Source organism: Lissotriton helveticus, chromosome 1_1 (assembly GCF_964261635.1).
Source record: "Lissotriton helveticus chromosome 1_1, aLisHel1.1, whole genome shotgun sequence".
Classification (NCBI taxonomy): Eukaryota; Metazoa; Chordata; class Amphibia; order Caudata; family Salamandridae; genus Lissotriton; species Lissotriton helveticus.
The window spans coordinates 1,656,729,385-1,656,743,999 of record NC_136057.1 but is presented as its reverse complement, the minus strand read 5'-3'; the positions used below and the strand labels follow the sequence as shown (position 1 = coordinate 1,656,743,999).

Sequence of the window (14,615 nt, the reverse complement as noted above, 5' to 3'; positions counted from 1 at the left end):
AAGCCTCAGGGCGCTCTGCAAGAAGGTTTTGTTATAAAGTGCAATACACAAACCATAATCCACCCACCGAATTAATGCCATGGACACACACACACCACACAAGTCAGTGAAAAGTTGCAAGACTATGAAGTGTGCCTCCATTCTGAAGAGAATAGTCTGGGGGTCATGGATTATATGAAGATCAAGTGCGAGAAGACAAGAATCCGGTAGGAAAATTGAGGCAAATGCAGCAAATAATCGCTTATAAGGTTAATATGGATACAACTCTCCTAAACCTGGGAGAACAATGCGACTATTGGCAAGAACACTCCCATACACGCTGCAGTGGAAGGTTGTGAGAGACCTCCAGCAGGATAGCCAATCACCAGGCAATTGCATTAAGAGGAAGGATGAAGAGATAACAAAGCCAAATCATGCATGTGATGGCAGCAGATACATCTACTAGAAAGCAAAGACATAAGAAGCCAGTCACAGGACAAGGCCTATTCTGCTTTAGGGTGAGAGTAGCGTTTGTAGTATTCTCCTTTTAAACACAGATCTCAGTAAAGAAAACCACATATGGAAAGTAATTCATGTTATGGCCTAGAGCACCCCTGAGGTACAGCTATAATATGTGACAGTGGACACTTAGGACGGATGGGGCCTGGTGGTGAGGTAATTCTTCTTAGACGGAAATCTTGGGACGCATGGCTCGTAAAAGAAGAACCAGTAGCTCTTAGTAAGGAAAGTTCAGAATGCAACAAACACTTTGTCCTTTCAGATTATATTGCCCCATCGGCCCCCAAGTAACGCTATGGCATTATTTTAATTGAACTCAAGTTATTATAATCTAGTTCTGTGTACGTACAGTTGACTTTGTTTTAGGTTTATATTATATTGTACATGTATTTTAGTGATAATGAGATTATGCCCAACTTATTGATGGAGTTGACATTGTCGGACTGGGTTAGAAAGAGGCAGTTGGTATTTTAATAAGGGTACTGTATAGGTTATTTAAAGAATGGAATATCGCGATTATAGCATTTAATGAGTCTTAGATGATGAATTGATTCATGTTGTTTGAATTTAATGATGTTATGTCTATGTGTTATGGTTTTAATTAACTATATAATTAATGTTACAATAGAATACAAAACATCTAAAATATGTGTCTTTTTCTATGGAAATTTCAAAAGTGATGTGTTTGGGAAGCTGCTGGGGAAGCAGAATGCTCACAGAAATGTAGCTAAACAATACAGTCTTTAAAATGGTCCCTCCTGTCGCCCATTACACCTGACTTCAGGATGGTGCTATGCTACTTGCTAGCAGCATAGTATGTGGTTGACTGTAAAAGAAATGCGTTACTTACCTGTAACAGCAGTTATCCAGTATTGGTGTCTTTCATAGATTCACATGCCTGAATCATTCCCCGTCGTCGAGACGGGAGTCCCCGGTACATAGAAAAGTAATGTCCTATAGACATACATAGAGAAAGTAGGCCTAAGGGCCTTGCCTTAGTAGCCTATCTATGTCCTTTCGTAAAAAGGACCAAATTCCAGAAGGTAGCCAATCAGCTACCACCTCCATCTAGAACCTTCCTGTCAGGAGCCTCAGTCTCTCAGATTTTCGTACGCACCAAGCTAGGTAGGCGTAATACATGTTAGAGAGGAATGTATGACGTTACAACGAATTCCGTTGCAACGCATGCCTTTACCACGCATGCGTTACAACGGAATTCGTTTACCACGCGTAACATTTACCTCGATTGTTTGCGTGGTGACGTCATACGTCGTTAAGAGAAAGCGGAAGTTTATTTTCCGTTTTCTCTTAAACGACGCTGATAAAATACATAACCCGACGTGACATCAGGTGAGTTTTTTTTTGGGGGGGGGAGACCCCCCCAAGCCCCCCTTTTTAAAATTTTTACCTTTACCACATATACCTTTACTACAAACCTCGTAGTAAAGGTATGCGTGGTAAAGAATTTCGTGGTAAACACGCATGCGTTGTACTGCATGCGTGGTTATCGATTTCGTGGAAACGGCTTCGTTGTAATGGCCGTTTCCCGTTAGAGAGAGAGAGAGGTGAGACCTTCCAGGGGATGCGGGAGGGTTGCATGTGAATCTATGAAAGACACCAATACTGGATAACTGCTGTTACAGGTAAGTAACGCATTTCTTATCCAGTATTATGGGTGTCTTTCTTAGATTCACATGCCTGAATCAGAGTAGCAAGCAATACATTATGCACATTTCTGATGGTACAGCATAAGCAGTCTGAGATAATACATATCATGCGACTAAGAACCATCAACAAGTAACAAGCAGTAGGTAAATAAATGTGCATACCAGTGAAGGATGGTGGGAAGGAGGAAGGCTCACCTCACTGGAATAGGTGGCGAAGCACAGCCTGGCCCACAGCTGCATCCTGCATCAGTTCCGTATCCAGGCAGTAATGCCTGGTGAAGGTATGCGGCGATTTCCAGATCGCCGCCCTGCAAATGTCCAGTATCGGCACTCCAGCGAATAGCGCCGCTGATGTGGACACAGCTCTTGTAGAGTGAGCTCTCACCTTGGAATGTAATGGCCGTCCGGCCTTGTCGTGGCAAAAGGCAATTGCAGAAGATATCCATCGTGAGATACTTTGTTTGGAAAGTGGCATGCCTTTTCTAGGTCTGCTGAAGGCGATGAAAAGCTGATTAGTTTTTCTGAAGTGCTTTGTTTTGTCTAGGTAAAACTTGAGACACCTCTTTAGATCCAGAGAGTGCAGGGATTTTTCCGCTGCAGTGCTGGGATTTGGGAAAAATGAACGGGGGACCAGAGGTTCATTAAGGTGGAAGTCCGACGGGACCTTAGGAATAAATCGAGGATTATTTCTTAAAATCACTCTATTTTCCTTGAACTGCATGAAAGGATTTTGTATGGAAAGAGCCTGTAGTTCGCTGACCCTCCTGGCTGAGGTCAGAGCAAGTAGGAGGGCTGTTTTCCAGGAGATGTATTTGATATCAGCCCTGTGGATGGGCTCAAAGGGGTGCTTCATCAGCTGGTTCAGCACCACGTTGAGATGCCATGATGGTGGAACTCTCCTTGGACGAGGAAAGGATCTGTAGAGCCCTTTAAGGAATTGTTTTATTAACCTGTGGGACCAGAGAGAGGGTCCTTTTGAAGTTCTCGTAAACCGGGAGATTGCTGCTAAGTGCACTCTGATAGAAGCATGCGCAAGACCCGATTGTGCCAGTTGTAAGAGGTATGGAAGCAACTGCTCTGGGGTAACTCGAAATGGATGGAGACCTTTGTCCCTACACCAGATGCAAAAGCGTTTCCATTTTAAGGAATAGGTTTTATTTATGCTATCTGCTCTTGCTTTTGCGAGAACATCCTTGCACTCCTGCGGAATGTCTAGTTGGTAGAACTCTCTGTACTCAGGAGCCATGCCGATAATTTGAGTGAGTTCAGGCTCGGATGAAGTACTTGGCCTTTGGACATCGTGAGAAGAGACGGATGTTGGCTTAGACGGATTGGAGGTTGGACTGAAAGGCGATGGAGGTCCGTGAACCAGTGCTGCCTCGGCCAGAACGGTGCAATCAGAATTAGGGTGCAGAGTTCCGTCTTCATTTTCCGAAGGACTCTTGGGATCAGGGGAAATGGCGGAAATGCGTACGCAAACACGTTGCGCCAGGCGATGGAAAATGCATTTCCGAGGGACCGCGATTGGGGATGCCAACTTGCAAAGTTGCGGCATTTGGCGTTCTCCCTGGTGGCAAAGAGGTCTATCTGCGGTCTTCCCCATTCTGAAAAGATGTGGTTCAGCACTGTTTGTTCGAGTTCCCACTCGTGGGACAGCGATCTCCGCCTGCTCAGAGCGTCTGCTATGAGGTTGTCCTTGCCTGGGACATACTCCGCTGTTAGAGTGATATTCTGGAGCACAAGCCAGTTCCAAATCTTTTGCGATTCGCGAGATAGTGCTAGCGAACGCGTTCCTCCCTGCTTGTTCAGGTAATGCATTGTTGTGGTGTTGTCGGTTCTCACAAGCACTGTGGAGTTCCTGATGCGTGGGAGGAAGGCTTGTAGAGATAGAAAGACTGCTCTTAGTTCGAGGAGGTTGATGTGGAGCTGACGTTCCTGGTCCGTCCATTTGCCGCTGATCTGCAATTCTTGAAGGACCGCTCCCTATCCCTCGAGGGAGGCATCCGTAGTTATGACGTGCGGAGTTGCAGGCAGCAGGAATGGTAGACCTTGCGAGAGGTTCCTGGGCGACGTCCACCATAGCAAGGCTTTCGTGATCTGCTGAGTGATGACGATGTGATCGTCGAAAGAGCCCGTGCTCTGGGTCCACTGTCTGGTCAATGTCTCTTGCAGAGGGCGCATTTTGAGCCTGCAGTGTGGGACAAGCAGGATACACGAGGACATCATCCCTAGGATGGACTTGAAAGTGCGGACCCATAGGGATGCCTTTGAGGCCACTGCGGTAGCCAGCGAGATAAGTTTGTGTGTCCTTTCTTGTGATGGGAATGCTTTTGAGCACTTCGTATTCAAGGTTGCTCCGAGAAAGGTGAGAACTCGGGAAGGTTGTAAGGCAGATTTTTGGTAATTGAGAGTCAAACCCAGGTGCTGGAAAAGATTGAGACAGGCGTTGGAGGACTCGGCTGCGTCTGTCAAAGATGGTGCTTTCACCAGCCAGTCGTCCAGGTAAGGGAAGACCTGGTGTCCATGTTGTCGTAGGAAAGCTGCCACAGGGGAGAGGCACTTGGTGAAAATTCGAGGTGCCAATTTGAGGCCAAATGGGAGGACGCAGAATTGGTAGTGTTGACCTGCGACGGCGAATCTGAGGGATTTCCTGTGGCCTTTGTGGATCGGGATGTGGTAATACGTGTCTTGCAGGTCTAAAGACGTCATGAAGTCTCCCTCCTCCAGCGACCCTAAGATCTCTTGGATAGTCACCATGCGGAACGATTGACTCTTCAAGAATGTATTGAGTGCCTTGAGGTCTAGAATGGGCCTCCATTTCTTCGCCTTCTTCCGTATGAGAAAGAAGCGGGAATAAAACCCCTTCCCTTTTTGAGCTGAAGGGACTTGTTCTATTGCTCCTTTCTTCAACATGGAAGATACCTCTTGAAGGAGTAATCGTACATGCCTGTGTTGAAGTTGGCGAGGAGGAGTTGTTGGGGGAATTGAGTTGAATTCCAGTGAGTGTCCAAATTGGATCAATTGGAGTACCCACCGATCTGTAGTTATTGATCTCCTATTGTGGAGGAAGTGTGTTAGTTTTCCTCCAATTTTGAAAGAACAAGATGGTGGATGGACTGGCTGGAGGAAACGGTCATTGGCGTCCGCCAGTGGCCTTTCTTTGGGGTTTTCCCCTGTAATTAGACCTTCCGTACGAGGTCTGGCGGCCCTGTGGCTGTTGTCGCTGTTGGTACTGCGATAGGCCTTGGCTATAAGAGTAAGAGGATTTGCTTTGGTACGATCCTCTGTAAGAGGGCTGACCTCTGCCCCTGCTCCCTCGAAAGGGCTGGCTTTTTAATTGTAATGTGCCCAGTGCTCGTGCTGTATCTGTATCCTTTTTGATGGTTTGTAAGGCCTCGTCGATCTTCTCCCCAAAGAGGTGCTGGCCGTCATAGGGCATATCGAGGACCTTTGTCTGGACTTCTTGACGGAAGGATGTGGCTTTCAGCCAGCCTTGTCTTCTCAAGACCGCGGCTCCCGCCAGCTGTCTGAAGCCGGTCATTACCACGTCTACAGCACAGTCAATGAGCTCTGATGCCGATGTTTGGCCTTCTTTAAGGAGTGATTGGACTTCCTCCTTGAGATCATCAGGCAGTTCTGTGAGGTATGGTGCAATATCCTCCCACAGTTGTCTGTTTTAACGGCCTAGAAGCGCGATGGCATTAGCTACCTTAATGGTCATAGCCGATGTAGTAGAGAATCGTTTGCCAATTCCGTCTAGTTTCCTGCCCTCCTTGTCCGGTGGAGCTGACAAAGGGGATGATGGATTCCTAGAGTTCTTTTGGGCCGCTTGGGTAACCACGGAATCTGGTTTAGGATGTCCAGTAAGGCATGCTGGAGCTGTCGACGGAGCCTTATACTTTTTATCTAGCCTTGGTACCACAGCGGAGACCGAGGCCGGTGTCTGCATGAGCTGTTTTCCTTGTTCCCAAATGTGATCAATGATGGGAATTGATCTGGAGGCTTTCTTGACAGGGTCTTTAAAGTCGTACAAGAAACAATCAGTTTCGTGAGATTCCATAGTCATATGGAATTCATGTGGCCGCTCTCTCCACCAAATTGTGGAAACCGCCAATATCCGCTGGCGACGAATCTGATGTAGTGGGCTCAGGTGTGGCTGGGGAAGGAGCAATGTAGTCCTCATCGTCTCTGTGGTCTGACTGGTCGTCCTGTACCTCCCCTTCTTCCGGTCCTTCGTCCTCGTCGTCAGAGGACGGGACATGGTGAACTTGTTCCCTTTCTGGACGGACCACCAAAGGTGACTGTCTAGGTTTTGAGGATGTGGTCTGCCCTGGAGTAGGTGGATTCTTCTCCGTTGATGGGGCTGATGACGAATCAGGGAAGTGCTGTTTATAGTCTTGTATCAGGAATTGTAGGTCTGAGACTATAGACACCTGGAGGCATACCATCGGTGTGACATGCGTTTGAGCCTGTGTATGTACAGACTCTTCCGTACAAACCACGTCGTCGCCTTCATCATCAGTGCTTTGGCACTTGACTATGAGATCTGATGGACTGGTGGACTGATCGTATTGATCGTCGTCAGAGTCCTCACCTTGTAGTAAACAAGTTGGTGGTGATTTGTGCACCCTGCTTGGAGAGGTTAAATCCGGTGTAATCGGTATTTTACTTCTTTTTGCTGGTGCAATCGTCGACGGTTGTGTGGAAATCAAGCCAGATTGTTTCCAGAGCGTTTGTGGTGGCGTCGTCGACGGTGTTGTCGACGGTGTCATCGTCGATTGGGTTTTGATTGGCAATGGTGATTTCGTCGACGGTATCTTTGTCGACGGTATTCTCGTCGACGGTGTGCTCGTCGACGTTGTCTTCGTCGTCATTGTCGTCGATGGCACGCTCATCGACGGTGTCTTCGTCGTCGATGGCGCGCTCGTCGACGGTGTCTTCGTCGCCGAAGATGTTTTTACCGTCGTCGATGTCTTCGTCGACGGCGTGGAGGTCGACGATGGCGTCTTCGTTGACGGCACAGGTGTCAACGGTTTTGGTTTCGTCGTCGACGTCGACGGTGGGATTTTGATCAACGTCGAGTGCTTCTTAATAAGAACAATCGACGACACCGGCTTACCTGCCGTCGACGATGGAGTAGTCGTCGTCGTCGATGAAAATGCTGACGACGCCATCGTCGTCGATACCCTCGATGTGGAGACATAGACAGTAGAGACGGTTTTCTTCAGCACTGATGGTAGCGTCGACGAGCCCGTCGACGAAGACGGCGCTGGCTTCCTGAAGGCAGGAACCTCCTTGTCAGACGTTGTAGATGTTTCCTCTGAAGACTTTTTAGTAGTCTTTTTAGGAGACGTCTGAAGGGCTAGGGGAAGTAACCCTTGGCCTCTTCAATGATATTTTAGAGGAAACTGAAGCCATCTCACCGTCCTCTGAAGACTCCAAGGTGTCTCTGGATTTAAGCCTGTTCAACCAGAGCAGCAGTCGACCTTCTCTGTCTTTCAGTGTTTTTGTAGAAAAGGTTCTACAAATCCTACACTCTTTGGGAGAATGGTCAGGGTAAAGACAGTACAGACAGGTTTCATGCTTGTCATCGACGTGGAGCCTCTGCTTGCCACAAGAAGAGCATGCCCTGAAGAGACCCTTCTTCTGCTGGTCAGCCATAGTTGGTGTTTGATAGAAATATCCAAATTCTGTGAGGAAAAGAGATAAAACTAGTAAAACCTGAGGAGAACTCAGGTGGAGACTCCCTAGCACAACGTGCGGTAGAAAATCTGAGAGACTGAGGCTCCTGACAGGAAGATTCTAGAGGGAGGGGGTAGCTGATTGGCTACCTTCTGGAATTTGGTCCTTTTTACAAAAGGACATAGATAGGCTACTAAGGCAAGGCCCTTAGGCCTACTTTCTCTATGTATGTCTATAGGACATTACTTTTCTATGTACCGGGGACTCCCGTCTCGACGACGGGGAATGATTCAGGCATGTGAATCTATGAAAGACACCCATAATACTGGATAAGTAAGTAAGCGACACTCAAGAGATTATTGGGAACAAAGTATCAGTCCAGGAACAATATGGATACGTTTCTAGACACTTGTAAAAATGTTGTACCTCGTGCATTAAATTGCATCAGTCAGTTGCATAATTTCCACCAACAAACAGTCCAATTGTCTTTATCCCACATTAGTTCATTAATTGATATTTTTTTCTTCCCACATTTTGTTGTACCTTTGCCTGTCTTCTAGGCACCCATGTTAGAATGACGGTTTTTGATATTGGGTTAACCCATTCTATTAATTTTAAAATACACAATGTTTGTTTGTGAAACTGCCAAACAATCAAAAAATAAAGGAGACAAACCTCAAAGAAGATTTGCTGTTAGAGGATTTCAGATTTTCTCTTAATTGTTTTATTTAAAACATAACAAGACAATATTTGAGACCTTTGCAAGAGTTCAAGGTCTCACTCTTGACATGAGGGCCAAAGGAGGCACCTGGCAGTCCGTGTCTCTTAAGCCCCTTGTTAAGAAGCTTTGTTGAATCTTTTTTATACTGCCCTTGGGATGTGTAAAGTAAGTACCAATGAGGCCCCCTGGGTGGGTATACCATAGGCACACACAAGTGAGGCTGAAACTCCACAGTAACAGGATGCGATTCTTAACTCATTAGCAAAATGACTTCTTGGAACATTAGTCATAAAATGAAAGGGCACCAAGGGCGAGGACACGAGCGAACAAACAGCTTTGTGTGATCATGAGTCTTGAGTTTTTGATGCCAAGGGTCGAAAGAACATGTTGTTCCAATACATATGTTAAGGAAGTTAAAGAGGCAACGAGACTGCTAGTCTAGAGGAGCAAAATAATGACATTATAAACAGTTTTGTTAGCGGAACCAAGTAGAAGAAGAGATGGAAGGTACTAGGTCTACTGGAAGCTGTGCTTAAGGGGTGAATGAGCCAAGATAACAGGGACTGGGCCATAACGATTTTAAGGATTAACAACATTAAATCAGAAGGGGCTTGGGTCAGATAGTAAGGTGTGGGCAGCGAAGAGAAAGGCACACTGACGAGAATATGCACTCCTTTAAGAATCGACCCATCTTAATGATTCTGGCCAAATACTGTTATACCTCTATAACTTTTGGCATTTTCTATATGTGTATCGGTCACATTTGTGGGAGGTAGAGCCCTCTTTTTAAGTACTAAAGCCTATCATCAAAAGCTATTATTATCTCTAGCATTCCTTACTCAACGAACCTTAGATACAGACCCAGCACAGAACCCATGGGCACATCACAGTTAGATTTAGGTACAAACTAAAGCCACATCTGTAAATTCAGGGCATTAACACATTGAAAATCTTACTTGCAGAACTTGAACAAAATCTTCTCAAACACCAACACTGGTCCGGTACTTCCCATGATGGTAAGGGGCTGGCCCGCGAACAGAGAGTATGCGATCCCCGTCATGGAGGCACCAACCAACGACTCGATCGCGCTCTGCAGGAGAGGTGGATTAAGAAAGATGTCACTCTGGGCTGCAGGTCTTGTCTGGTTAACGTGGCCTGCTAATTAGTGTACATCTCTTCTACTTGTACCGTGTTGCAAGTAGTAGCATGGTGCGGAAGACATTACAGTACAAAGGCAATCAGTGCCTCTGCACGGTAAACAGCATGAGGAGAACTACTGCTCAACTAACACTTCCAATTCTCTTAAAACCACTTTAAATATTTCTGTGGTAAAAATTGAAAAATGGATTTTAGTTCAGCCGGGACGGCAGAATATGGGGAGAATAGTAGTCAAAGAAGTGGAAAATATAAGCAAACCCAAGCAAGCCCCACTATGCATGTGAACATGCAATTAATTGAGCCTTAAAATTATTATGCCATTTAGCTTGCGGTGATAATGGCACAATTAGTAAAGCCTGTTTTCACAACTCTTGTGAGGTAACAATGCTCAACCAGCCAATCTAAATGCAAATCTCTCGGGTTTCAATTAGGAAGTTGAGTCGCAGCTCATCTCAATGTGCTATTCATGATGTCACAGCATAATGCTTTTACAATGGCAGTGCATTATTCAGCATCACATAGTTTTGTATTGAATGGAAATTCTTTCTATGATCACTCAGCATGCTTTAAAACATCTGATACACATTTTAGGGGGAATCATCATTAGGGTAACTGCCTCCCCTAGTTAAGTGCACCAACCTTCGGGATGCTTGCTTGGGTGCTGGGCAAATATTTTCTAGTAATGCCCTCTCAAAGATTCATTAATGCTCTAATATAATAATGCTAAAGTAAGCTTCCAGTCGGATAAAGGAAATCGGTCTAAAATCAGGACGTATTTTTTAACCAGCCTTTAGGAAATGCAGGCACCTTTTTCAGACTGAAGAAAATAGATTAATAAAAATTCCAACAACCCATTAAATAACAGAAATTACCTTATTCTCAGATGTGTTAATCTACATGTGCACACAGTACAGTTATAAACTATTTATATATTTGGAGCTAAGAATCTGGTTCAAAATCAGAACTTTGAAAACTTCAGCAAAACCTGGCAATCCAGGGGTCTTTAAATATAATTATTATAATCTTATTTTCTTTCCAATCATGGCTCAAACCGGCTTCCTAGAGTTGGCATTTTGCCATCTGCCATCAGAGCTTTAGGGATAGTTGATTTTTATTCCCACAACATTTCCATTTGATTGTCATAGCACGGTTGTGTTGGAAATGAATAATTCTTTATCAGAGTGAAGCAAAATTGTTTATTTGGTTTATATGAGAAATTACTGCATAAAGATCAAGTATTGTTCCAAATGACACATGATTTTGTTTGATTACTGCAAGTGTGTGCCTTGCATGTCTATCTAAATTATGATAAAATATATCTTTACACTCAATTTCTGATTCTTTGGTATGCTTCCGTCACCTTTCACGTTTAGTAAAAGATGCATCTGCACATTGTAAATTAAAATACAATTACACTTCAAATTCGAGTGAAAGCCAAACAATTTGTAGAATTTCGTGAAATTTGAAACATTTCACTTTACCTTTACACCCCCAAAAAGTCTCCCATTTCATTGCTTCGCCTAGCCTTTGTCGCTGACAACTATTTGAAGTCACAGATGTTTTGGCAAAAACAAAAAAGTTCAAAGATCCACGGTGTCTCCTTATGAGCATCCTCATTTTTGCCATCAAGATACAATAGGTATCATGCTGTCGTAAAACACTTTTACAAGAGGAAATGGCCAGAAACAATTAATTGTTTATTTATATACAGAACCATGTAGCACTTAGGTTCTTAGAAAAATGGGTACTTTAATGGAGCAATTTAGTACACTGAAAATTACAATATCGCAAAGAAAGGCTATAGGATTCAGGAAAAGTATTCATGCACTGCTTAAATGTAAATGTAAATGTAAATTGATACTTGTATAGCACACTTCTCACCCGCAAGGGTCTCAAGGCGCTTGTACGAATACCGCTGTGGAACTCATCCTGGCTTTCCCTGTGAGGTGTCCACTTCTGGGCACCCCCCAAGGTGGAGGCCAGGCATCCTTAGCGTTGTGGGGGCCGTTGTGGAGATTAAACAAGCTATTACCCAGAGTTGCAGAGTGGGACTCCCTGATTGGAATAGGCACCGAGGTGAGAATTATCAGGTCCGTGGAATTTTTGAGCCCAAGACCCGCCGAGGCGGGGAATTGAATTCTGGTCCCGGGCTAGACCTCTGCATCAGGGTCTGCCGCTCTAACCATTGAGCCACACTTCTCCACTAAATGTTTATTTATATTTTAATAAAGAACCAGATAGAAATGATTTTGCTGTAAACCTGACTAACTAAGAGATTGTAAGATGGAAACTAAAAAAAGGGATGGCTGAGAAATGTATCATCTATAGTCTTGGTATCAATTACTTATATCATGTTATCCCCAAATAGATCAGTTGTTAATTGTACTATTCCCAAAGATACTCATGAATTATTTTGGAAAAATGTTCCTTACTATGCGTCCCTCAGTTGCCTCCCCAAGCAGGCCTCCAAAAGTGATGACAGGAGACATGCAGGCACAGTACAGGAACAGGCAGGAAGCCACGCACTGCAAGCTTAACGCGTCTTTGAAGTCGCTGAAATACCATGGAGCTTTCCGTTTCAGGTCCACCACTAAACCACCAAACAATCTGGTCAGGAGAGAAATCAAATGGAAAATTCACACACTGGTGGAATCTGAATGCTCTTCAAAACCTTAACACTTTACTGCTCACCCAGATTTCATGCAACATATACACTGCTTTTCCTGCGATCAGTCCGACTAGAATTCGTGGCCCTGAACGTGTGAAACTCAGGAGTTTCCTGCTGATGCCATCAAATGAACAAATACTTAGGTAATAATGCTAGTAACCCATTGGCTCCTCTTAATCTCATTGAGAATTGAACATGACCTGTTTCAAGTTACCCATACCTCAGATTCTGTGAGTTTTCCTCGCCAGTTTGGCACTTTCTTTCTCTCACTAGTTATAGACAGAAGGTGGAGCATGATAAAGAATGGCGATTGACGTCCATATGACACTCGCTGATACACGAAGAAAACTCAACACAAAGAAAAAAGGAAGATTAGGGTGGCAGTAGGGTCTGGGGTGTTGCCGTAGACCAGGTAAACGATGGACTAACCAGGCAGGGTAGCTGCCTGCTGTAATACGTGGCATATAACTTAGCTTAATGTCGAGCAAGGTTTAGGTCAGGTGGCCAACAAAGATCAGCCACGATCTATGCCAGGTTTTCAGGATAACCACCGATTATGTTAAGTACCATTTAGATTAACTTCATATAAAATTATTCAACTATGACATTCATAAAATCTGGCTTGAACTTTGTCTTTCTGGGCACGAGTCTAAATCAACCATCACACATGCCCTACTGCATAATTCATAATGTTTCAGGGGTCAGGCCTCTTTCTTGTGCACACACACACACTACATCATAAGACATGATTCATGCAAGGTGGATTTTTTACACTGGCCTTCAAGGAGCATTGTTTAGTGCAAAACACACAGAAAAGGTAGATACGGGTCAGAGACCAGGGTTTATAGACCAACTAGAATATGCAGCCCCAAACAGACATGTGAATACAAAATATATTCTAGCGTCTAGAATTTGATGGAACAAAAGGAAACAACTAACAAAACAAGAATCAAAGTGTGATGTGGACAAAATACATAAAGTCTTATGTATACGGATTCCCATCATACACCAACATTGGTGATCAGCTTCATCATTTGGGTATCCTTTGTCTATAGGAGTGACAAATCTGCTCTATAGAAATCAGAGCTTACAGGTGTCACAAAGGTATAATAACCAAGATGAGCAAGATAGAGTGTATGGGAACAAATTTAAGTGCAGTGCAAGTGGTGAAGTGCAAGGTATAAAATTGGTGCGTAAACAGACTGTAAATTTTATTAGTGTCTGTTACGATCAAAGGTTAAAAACGTGAATACTAGGACCAGTTTTAACAAATAGCTGTCCTAAACAGAAGTGGTTAACATGTTTAGGCAGTGAATAGAGATCTCACTCATATTTTCCAGAAAGAGCGAAAATAATGTTTCCAATTTAACGAAGGAAGAACATGTAGCACTCCGCAGCCTTATGTCTGATTCTACAGTTACCATCAAGCCGGCGGATAAAGGGGGGGCGATTGTCCTCCTAGACACCGAGGTCTATCGCGAAGAATGTTTAAGACAGTTAGGAATGAGAAATGCCTACCGACCACTTAAACAAGAACCCACTGAGAGAATCAAAAGAGAAATAGTTATTATGGTGGAGGAGGCTGAGAGTGAAGGCTGGATAACAACACATGAAGCCAACTTCCTCGTTACCAATAAACCTGTTATGCCATATTTCTATGTTCTCCCTAAAGTTCATAAGCCTAACCGACCACCTCTGGGACGCCCGATCATATCAGGCATCGGGTCTTTACTTGAACCCCTTTCTACTTTTGTTGATTTCTTTTTGAATCCCATCGTGAAGGAAATGCCCACCTTCCTTCAAGATACTAAAGACGTCCTCAGACTCATTCCCGACATCGAATATGATTATGATACAGATGTACTAGTATCATTTGATGTAGAGTCACTCTACACCTCGATCCCACAGGACGAGACACTCGACTCAGTGAACACTTTGTTGTCACAGCGCAACCTGTATTCTATAATACCACCGCACTTCATCATGGCGTGTGCACAAATTGCCATGAAAGAGAATTTCTTTAAATTTGAGGATACAATCTACCTCCAAACATCTGGTACGAGTATGGGCAGCATTTTTGCCCCAAGCATGGCTAATCTTTATGTTCATGTGTTCGAGCAAGAACACGTCCTCAATCACAACAACCCGCATCGAGATTCCATTCGCCTATGGAGGCGTAACATCGATGACATTTTTGTTGTATGGAGAGGGGATACCAACA

General features: G+C 44.3%; 1 protein-coding gene across 1 annotated transcript in view; it reads right to left on the bottom strand.

The window, feature by feature from the left end:
- Window positions 1-14,615, bottom strand: part of SLC4A8 (solute carrier family 4 member 8) — a 755,839-nt gene that overhangs the window by 217,615 nt on the left and 523,609 nt on the right. Inside the window, exons 12-13 of the mRNA XM_078688864.1 lie at window positions 12,159-12,333; window positions 9,525-9,658 (exon numbers count right to left, since the gene is read on the bottom strand). Of these exons, the coding sequence (XP_078544990.1) occupies window positions 9,525-9,658; window positions 12,159-12,333 (309 nt within the window). The remainder of the gene's footprint in view (window positions 1-9,524; window positions 9,659-12,158; window positions 12,334-14,615) is intronic.